Raw genomic sequence first — 9918 nt, forward strand, 5'->3', positions numbered from 1 at the left:
ACACTTCCTGACCACTCAGGGGAAGAGGTTGGCCTACCAGCTGCCAAACTAGTCTAAAGCAGACCTATGCCCCAAATGGGTGCTACCTGGGTTACCCATATGGGCCCAGTAGGGGCCAAGTATAAGCCCATCAATACCCCTTTTCCACCAAGGCAGAGCTGGTGTTAGTTCGGAGCCAGAGCCTAGTTTCAAATCGGTTCTTTGTGTTTCCATACCCAAAGCACCAGCTCCGAGCCAGGAAAAGTGGTTCTTAAGTAGCACCAAAACATTGCTGGGCTAGAAGTAAGAACCGTAAGAACTTAACTAGTACCCGGTTCATTCTGGTGGAAAAGGGGTACAAGAGACCCATCATCAACCCATCTGGGCTAACCAATGTGGGGCCTCCATGGAAACTGAGGACAAAATTTGCTGGGTCCCAGTTGGGTAGCCCAGGTGGGCCCCAGATATCAGCCCATGTGCAACCCAAAGGGTTGTGTTGGCTGGGTTCCTGCGTAAAAGTCAAGGAACTTTGCTGCCGTACCAAGAGTGCAGCGGCGCAATGATATTTCTAGATCGGCTGAATGGATTCAAAAACGGTAAAACTCAACTGTTTAACTCTAGGGGAGTCGGAAAATGAGCCTATTTTTTTTTTTTTTAAAGTGGAGTGTTCCTTTAAGCTTATAGTGTAACATGCTTATTGCTAAAGGTGATGATACACGGGGCAACTTTTTGAGCAATGCTGCATCCATGCTAGGCTGCATGGAAGGGCAGGGAGTTCTTGCCTAGAACTGAACCATTCCGGCAATTCAAACTGCATGCCATTTGTTAATCATTTTCGACGATAGTGGTCCTGACAGAAACACTTTTAATTGTAAAGTTATCAGTGTGAGCAGAGCATGTAAGTGTGGCTTGAGTATAACAAAACACCCAAGTACTTAAAGGGTTAGTTCAACCAAAAATGACATTTCTTCCATTAATGTAAGACCTCCGTTCATCCTTGGAACACAGTTTAAGATATTTTAGATTTAGTCCGAGGGCTTTCAGTCCTTTGAATGTAAGTGTAAGCACACTTTGCTGTCCACTTCCAGAAAGGTAATGAAAACATCATCAAAGTAGTCCATACGTGACATCATTTGGTTAGTTAGACTCTTTTGAAACGTGACAATACATTTTGGTCCAAAAATAACAAAAACTAAGACTTTATTAAGCATTGTCTTCTCTTCCGGTTTAGTTTTGAATCCGCGTTCACAACGCCACAGTGACGCTGCTGACGTAAGACGCTGTGACGTGTTATCTGGTGCGATAGTGGTGTGGAACAACATTGGGGTGAGTCATTAATGGAAGAAATTTCATTTTTGGGTGAACTAACCCTTTAATGTGTGTGTCTTCGCTTGAACACAGAAACACACACTTGTGAAAAAGCATAGTGTTACCTGGGCAAAGATAACTCTAACTGTGTTTTGCTGGAAATTCTAACAAAACACATGCAGATAATTCACTTCCTGAATAAGAAAATCTGAGGAGCGATAGTGCATCCTTTTGAGGCTCAGCTGGAGGGTGTCCTCGTAGCATCATCTACTGACGCAGCATAACGTGAATCTATGAAAGATTACACTTCTTTATGGCATACATCAGTAATCAACACTTATTTGTGAGCTTCGACCCTTATACTTGAGTTAGACCCTGATTTCTGATGAAACTCTGAATTTAGTGGATACATGGCATGTATGACATTTGATTGAATGTTTTAGTTGAGGAATTATTTATCCAAATACTAAAAATATTTAAACAAAAACTCCAAATGTTCATTTGCTTCAGTGTTTTAAAGAGATTTGTGAACACAGCCTACCTCTTCCTAGTCTTTCTCCTTGGTGAAGGTCATCTCTGTGCACTTTAAAAACCAGTAACTCCGACTCAAAGCCAGGTGCACATGAAGACTCCTCCGCAAATCCACACACAAAAGCCTAAGTTGAAACATATTAAATCCCTTTATATAATATATACACTTCAAAACAAAACTGGGGGCATTTTACGTACAGTGTGAACTTTTATCTTTGAAGTTTGAATGACTTTTCAAATAAATCAGCATGTCATTTATAGAACATGAATAACACCTTTTCACTTAATTGACTTTACTACCTTTGCTAGTGTTTTGGAAGAATGAGTTGATTTGAGACATTTATGAAGCATTTGGGTAGTTCCCTTTGGAGTGAACTCAACGCTGCATCATGGTGTTGACGCAATGGGAATGCCTTTGGCATGCGTGGTTTGGGTCTTTTGTCTGCCGAGGGAGCGCAGCGACTCCGATCGTGGGGATTGAAGGTGGAGTGGGCAAAGGTTTTCTAGACGGGTCAAGACGAATCTCTGATGCTCTTAGGCCTTGGAAGCCCACTTTGTGGTCTCTTCCGACCAGTCTGGGAGCATATTATTAGCAGATCTAATTCAGAATTAGTCTGTTTGCTCCTCTGGAGGAACCCTACTTAATGACTACATGATGCATGCTGCAGGGGCTTAGGCCCAGGGAATGGGTAGTTGACAGTCCAGCGACTGGACTGGATTTCCTTTTTGCGTCCCACCCTCTTGCTTCCTTGCTGTAAGAGCGGTGCATGTAAACCTCACTCCTTTGATTCAAGAGGCGCTCTAGCAACTGAATCTAGACACTGCAGTCTTTAGCCTTTGCGGTTCAAACTGGAGGGGCAACACTTTCTTTTCCGAAGAGGATTGAGGGTTAGAAGGGGCAGTTGTCAGAGCAGATAAATTGAGCGCTAAAGAATGGTGCACCTCGCTCTCTTCTTTAGCCTCCAGTTCTTTTAGACTGGATGCTGAAGTACATGAAAAAATTTTTTTTGCTCCTGGACCAGTCTGGTTGTTGGAGCATCCCTACCAGGTAAGTATTAAAAAGGGGGATCAGAGCTGCAGAACGGCTCTAACTCTTGGTTACTTGGTATACGTCTTATATGGCAACCCAAGGTTCAGGTCCTTCGGGTTGAGCTATACTTGGTTCTAAGGGTGGGAATCACAGGGATACGATACACGATACATGGCTCACAAAACCAATAATATTACAATACAGCAATTCTGTGATAATCAATATATATGGCTAGACAATCCTATAATGATGTATCACGATATCTGTCTATGAAAACAAAATGGCTGTGAAAAGGTTAAGTGCAGGTTTTACAGACTTTGATCTTAAATGTGGCAGTGGCATCTATTATTTTACTCAATTAGAGCAATACATTTTACTTTTCTTAGGCTAGTTAACTTATGTTCACGTTTCCCTCATTCATGTGTTGAAAGCAACTTTGAGGAGCCATGAAGTAGTGATTCTCGATTCTCATATCGCACAAAACAGGACAACGATATATTGTCATATCGATATTTTGTCCCACCCCTACTTGGTTCACTGCCGTTTATCTTCACAGCTGGTGAGCAGGCATTCAGTTACTATGGCGTAGTGGGTATTAACATTCCCACAGCAACAACACCAGGACACAGCGTGGAGTTCCCTCAAATGTAACCCAGTTCCCTGAGAATGGAAGGAGATGCTACATTGCGTTGCCGTACTTAAGGCATGTCTGCGCATCTACATTCAGAAAAATTTAAGTTGATGATATTTCATGCGGGCGCCTTTTATAGTCATGCCGGTGCACCAGTGGCGTCATGTGACCGATGTGGCCAATAGGATTCAGACACCGGTGCACACTAAAGGAGTTCCCATAGTGTCAACACCATGATGCAGCGTTGAGCTCACTTCTCAGGTTACGTAACCCTTAGACATTTTAGTGTAATTTCAAGCTGAAAGTTGGTTAGGAATGAAGAGTGTTGAAAAAGTAAACTAACTATAGAGAAATGTGCTCTAGCGATTGTTTTTAAAAAAAAAAATTTAAAAGCTGATCCGCAAATACTTTGGTTTTGCTGACTGTGTGGAAAGTATTGACATGGGTGACTTAATTGTTTATGCATATAAAATGCTACACATAAATTCAAATAACAGACCTAAGATCAAATCAATACAATTAGATAAAAAGGTGTTTCTTTTCACATATGGGTACTTTTGTCTGGATTTAAAAATAAACCTACAGACCAAACGTGAAAAACTACAACCATATTACTCTCTCTGCACTCAGTTTGCAGTTGTAAAACAAACTTTTTTCAAAACACTAAATAAACATAGTTCTCTACATTAGACATAGCATTCAAAACTGATTTCATTTGGAAAACACTGCCATTCAAAATGCCACATTCTATATTACAACTTTTATAACTGGATTTTCATAGCCTTGAAATCTAGACGCACCCTAGCGGCAGAAAATGTATTTTACCGCGAGTGTAGTCTAGCAACTCTTGGTAGACCTGAGAGCTGGAAAAAACAAACTCTAGTCAGGCCAATCACAGCGTGTGTAGAGTCGGTGGGCGGGCTTAACATAATGACAGCATGTCACGGCAGAGTTGCGGAGGTTCTGCGTGCTACTTGTTAACACAGAAGCTGGCGAACAGCGGTCTTTTGAATCGGCTTTGGCTGCGACTCTGGAAGACTTGGAGTTAAGCTTTTCTCTGAGAAAAGAACAAAGAACGGCACTGAAGTCATTCTTAAGAAAAGAAGATATGTTCGAAGTTTTGCCTACCGGATACGGCGAAAGTCTATCAACTAACGTTAGCTCGGGCTTCACCTTCTTCTTTTCTCTGGTTGGTTGTGGCGCTCATGGCGCTATCCAATTGCATGCAGAGGGAATTTGAATGACAACCGTTTATCCCGCCCCTCGGATTGAGCCCTGTCAATGGTGAGTTTCCAGACCCAACATCTTGATGTCGGTCTGGCTTGTCAGGCTAGGATTTTCATGTTTTTAAATTGAAAGTTTGGGTCTGGAACAAGGGGAAATCAGGCATTAATAATGCATTTAAGAACAGACTTCCGGTTCGAACGTCAATGTGATGGCAGCACTGTGAACGGGCTCCCAAAGAAGCCTATGAAATTTAAAATTTACCCCGTTAAGACAACGCAATTTAATGCCTGGAGGTAGATAAGTGAGGGGGTAAGCGAAATACACCTAAACTAAAGCATCGACGGAGCAACATAGTGGGTGCTTAAACCTGGGAAAATAACGCTAGCTTCCCTGCTAACGTAAATGTGATTCACCGCTCGACACGAGGCCGCTCACTGGTGGACTGCTACTGCTCGGTGAAACGACATGGCCAGCATAGACGTGGTACTTCAGGAACTGAGGGACTTTCGCCAAGAAAACAGTGCGAGTTTGGGGGAAATTAAGGAAGAAATGTCTAAGATGAGCGAGAGAATGGACGAGGCTGAAGGGCGGATTGAGAAGACGGAGGAGAGGATTCAGAACACGGAGGATGCCATGATGGAAATAATAAAGTTGCAAATAAGGTTGGAGGACAAATTAATGGACTTGGAGAGGCGTACAAGAAGGGAAAACGTTCGCATCTATGGGGTACCCGAGACAGCAGAGCGGGACTCTCCAACAATGAGTGATTTTGTGGAGAAGCTGCCCAAGATGAGCTTGACATATGCATCGAACGGGCGCATCGCTCCCTAGGCCCACCACCACCAGACGATGCCCCCCCGCGCTCGATTATTGTGAAATTCCTCAGCTTTAAGACCAAAGAACTTTTGCTCCGCAAGGCATGGCAGAAAAAAGGATTCACATGGAACGACAAACATGTAAGTTTAGACCATGACTATCCTCCTCTCATCCTAAAGAGACAAAAAGAATATGCAGAGGTGCGCAAGATTCTGAAAGAGCAGCAGATCCCCTTTCAGACTCTCTTTCCAGCTAGGCTGAAGGTGAAATACACTGAAGAAACTAAGATTTACAACACAGTGGCAGAAGCTACTGCAGATATGTCCAGGAGAGGCTATGCGGTGAAGGTCATCAGATCGCCAGAAACAGCGTTGGAGCAACTGAAGCAGCTGACCTGGACCAGAGTTGGCAGAGGAGCGGGGAGCAGCGCAACAAATAAGAGACGAGACCCAGTTTACAAAGACAAACTCAGAGCCTTCAAGAGGACCTCACCTGCGCCTTCGGGAAATTGAGGTTTAACCACTTTGTTGTTCTCTTTAATTAAAAACAAAAACAAAGCTATTACTTAGTTTAATGGTGTGTAAAAAGTAGATTAGTAAGGTTTTTGGAGGGTGTTCTTCTCTGTGAGGCCTTAGCCATTAAGGGCCTCCTCCACCGACTGATGAAGAAGTTGCCTTTAAAGGCGAAGCAGGGTCCAGCTCAGGGACCCCTACCTTGGAAGTTAGAACTACTTCAGTTTGATTTTTATTTTGTTTTTTGTTTTCATGTTATTTGTTCAAGTGTTTCTTGTTCAAAGTTTACAAGGGTGTGCGGGGAGCCTATTAAAATGTGTGTATTCATCCAATAATTTAGATGAATAGCAGATCAGTGAAAATGGTATCAATCAATATTAATGGTTTACATAATCCGGTAAAAAGGTGGAAAGCCCTATCTAAATTCAAAAGAGATAAAGCTCAGATTGTTTTTATGCAGGAAACACATCTGTCTGATAGCGAACATGAAAAATTGAACAAACTTGGTTTTAAACATGTTTTCTATTCCTCTCATAGTTCGGGAAGGCGAAGAGGCGTGGCGATCCTGGTGCACGGCGCTCTAAATTATGAACATTTATCAGAATATAAGGATAAGGAGGGTAGATATATAATGGCAACTGGTAAGATTGATGGTATTATTCTGAGTCTCTTAAACGTGTATATTCCCCCAGGAAGCAATTGGTCCTTGTATAAACAGATCCTAGAATTAACATCAACAAGGAGTCAGGGAATTTTACTATGCGGTGGTGATCTTAACCTCACATTAAATGCTAAATTGGATTCTTCGAACGGGAAAGGTGATGCGAGAAATATTGGAGGAAAAATGGTACACCTTATGGACGAAATAGGATTAGTTGATGTGTGGAGAGATCGCCATTCAACTGATAGGGAATATACCCACTATTCCTGCGCACACGATGTCTATTCAAGGTTAGATTATATCTTCATGTTCAGAAACGATCTCTTTAGGTTAAAAGATTGTGAAATAGGCCCCTGTACTATATCAGATCACAACCCAGTTTATGCTAATGTCTGTCTGAACAGAAAGAATAGATCTACCTTATGGAGGTTGAACACAAATATTCTTAATTACCCTGATATTAAAGAACGTCTGAAGAAAGAAATAGAGGAGTATTTAGAAAATAACGATAAGGACGATTTGTCACCGGGAATAATATGGGATGCACTTAAGGCAGTGATTAGGGGGGAAATAATTGGTATTTCCTCCCATCTGAAAAAAATAGGTCAGCAAAAACTCCGGCACTTAGAAGATAAGTTGCTAGATCTGCAACGACAACACTCGAGGTCTCATAATGGTAATATTAAATTGGATATAATGAAATTGAAAAAAGAAATAGAGGATTTGAACACAATAGATGTACAGAAAAAACTCATGTTTATAAAGCAACAGTACTATGAGGTAGGCGGGAAATCACTGAAACTTCTCTCTTATAAGCTTAGGAAACAGCAAGCAGAGAGATCCATTCATCAAATTAAGAATCCCCTAAATGATAAAATAGAAATTGAACAGGGAAAAATTCAACAATGCTTTTTGGATTATCATAAGACATTATATTCTCAACCTCATATAGACAATAACCAGGACATCAATATCTTTTTGTCTGAATTTGAGTTACCAAAAGTGAAGGAGGAACAAAATAAAAAGTTATTAACTACAATAACTAAAGAAGAAATCCAATTAACAATTAAAAGATTAAAGGGAGGGAAGATGGCAGGGGCAGATGGATTTGGTCCGGAATGGTACAAAACAATGCAGGTTTTTTTGGTCCCAACGTTGCTGAAAACATTTAATTGGGTGTTGGCAAATAAGATAGTCCCACCATCATGGAGGGAAGCAATAATTTCTATCATCCCAAAAGAAGGATAGGATAGATTGCAGTGTAGTAACTATCGCCCAATTAGTGTTCTGAATATAGACTATAAATTGTTCACCTCTATTATGTCAAGAAGATTAGAAACTATTTTACCAGGATTGATACATAAGGATCAAACGGGTTTCATTAAACACAGACAGACTCAAGACAACATTAGGAGGGTTTTACACATAATGAGGCGGGTGGATAAGCAAAAATTAGAGACCTTAGTGTTGAGTTTGGACGCCGAAAAAGCATTTGATTCAGTGAGGTGGTCCTTCTTATATAAGGTGCTTGAAAAATTCGGTTTTGATAAATCTGTAATTGAGGTTATCTCAGGGTTATACAATAACCCAACTGCGAGGATAAAAATGAATGGAGACCTTACTGAATCATTCACATTGGAGCGCGGGACTCGACAAGGGTGTTGCATCTCGCCTCTCCTCTTCGCCTTGTTTATCGAACCTTTAAGCCAGTGGATCAGGCAGAGAAAGGATATAACTGGAGTAAGAACAGTAGGAGGGGAGCAAATATTGGCACTTTTTGCTGATGATTTACTATTGACTATATCTTACCCCACACAGGTTGTTCCTAAAATCATTAAACTACTACTAGACTATGGCTCTTTTTCAGGGTACAAGGTTAATGTAAATAAAACGCAGGTATTAACTCTGAACTATAACCCTCCACAAGAAGTCAAAGATAGTTATAATTGGAAATGGGAGGCAGACAATATCAGATATCTAGGGGTGGTATTGCACCGAGACTTCTCTAAAATGTTTGAAGCTAACTATGGTCCTCTGAATATAGCAATAAAATCGGATATACAAAGATGGAATACCATTCCTTTTTTGGACTTACATTCCAGAATTGATTCAATAAGATTAAATATCCTCCCCCGAATGCTCTACTTATTCCAGTGTTTACCAATTTTCAAGTAAAAAGGCTCTAATGAGGAGATGGCTTAAACCAGAACCACCAACAACTGAGGACTGGATAAACATTGTGTACGAGATCTACATAATGGAAAAACTGTCCTTTTCAATGAAAATGCAGAGGGACACTTTCTATAAGATGTGGTCCAAGTGGACGGAATGTTAAACCGGTTAGATCTGATTTTCTGTAAACACTGCTGCTCCTTAGAATTGTGCACTGATTTAAAGGTTTAAATGAACAATATAAATAATATGGAAGTAATTTGGTTTCCCCGCCACCCGCTCTTTTGAGTTCTGTTGTTCCTGTGTTAAAAAGTTAAAAATGGTAAAGCAACGTACTGTACTTCATATGCCCAACAATATGTAAAATTCAACATGCTTTTCCAATAAAAGATAATAAAAAAATAAATTAAAAAATTAAAAAATTAAAAAATAATGCATTTAAAAAGACTAAACCCCTACAACATAAAAGTGACTGAAATTTTATTTTCCCCAACTCTGTCCAACCACTCTGTCCAACCACTGATAATATAAAAATTACACAGTGACAACAGCAACACATACGATTAAACGTTTGATGCTAATTTTTGGTTGTAAAAATGTGTAGCTTTTTATTTGAGGTGCATAAAGTCCTACCTTACAAAGGAAAATAACAACTCCCAATCGCACAATTCTCATTGTCTCCATTTGGAGCAAAATGCCTCAAAAGTCCTTCGGGGATTATTTTCTTATTGGTTTTTTAGATTGTGCAGCTACTTCAATGCTTGAGTTCCCCAAATGCATGCACATAGGGTGTTTACTATCTTTTTAGGTGAGTTTGCCTAAGGGGGCGGCATATGGAGTGAGGCAATGTTCCAAGAACAAAAATATGACTACCAAGATTTGACTGGAAGCAAGCAGTTCTGAAATACTGGATTCCTAATGTTTTTAAAGTCTTTTTACATTTACTACACCATTTTTGTAGTAATGGTGACAAATAAAGTAAATATGTTGGAAAATACACTATATACTGTTATTTGGTTACACAACAATACTGGTCATTTTTTCAATGGCT

The 9918-nt window shown here is 40.4% G+C and overlaps 1 protein-coding gene across 1 annotated transcript in view; it reads right to left on the reverse strand.

Annotated features, from left to right (window-relative positions):
- The window catches only part of LOC307139573 (uncharacterized protein), a 55302-nt gene extending 45649 nt beyond the window's left edge, over positions 1-9653 (reverse strand). The window contains exons 1-2 of the mRNA XM_079838586.1: positions 9501-9653; positions 1829-1943 (exon numbers count right to left, since the gene is read on the reverse strand). Of these exons, the coding sequence (XP_079694712.1) occupies positions 1829-1943; positions 9501-9551 (166 nt within the window). The 5' untranslated portion in view covers positions 9552-9653. The remainder of the gene's footprint in view (positions 1-1828; positions 1944-9500) is intronic.
- Positions 9654-9918: the final 265 nt, after the last annotated feature.

The sequence above is a fragment of the Gobio gobio genome (genome assembly GCF_949357685.1).
Source record: "Gobio gobio genome assembly, chromosome: 2".
Classification (NCBI taxonomy): Eukaryota; Metazoa; Chordata; class Actinopteri; order Cypriniformes; family Gobionidae; genus Gobio; species Gobio gobio.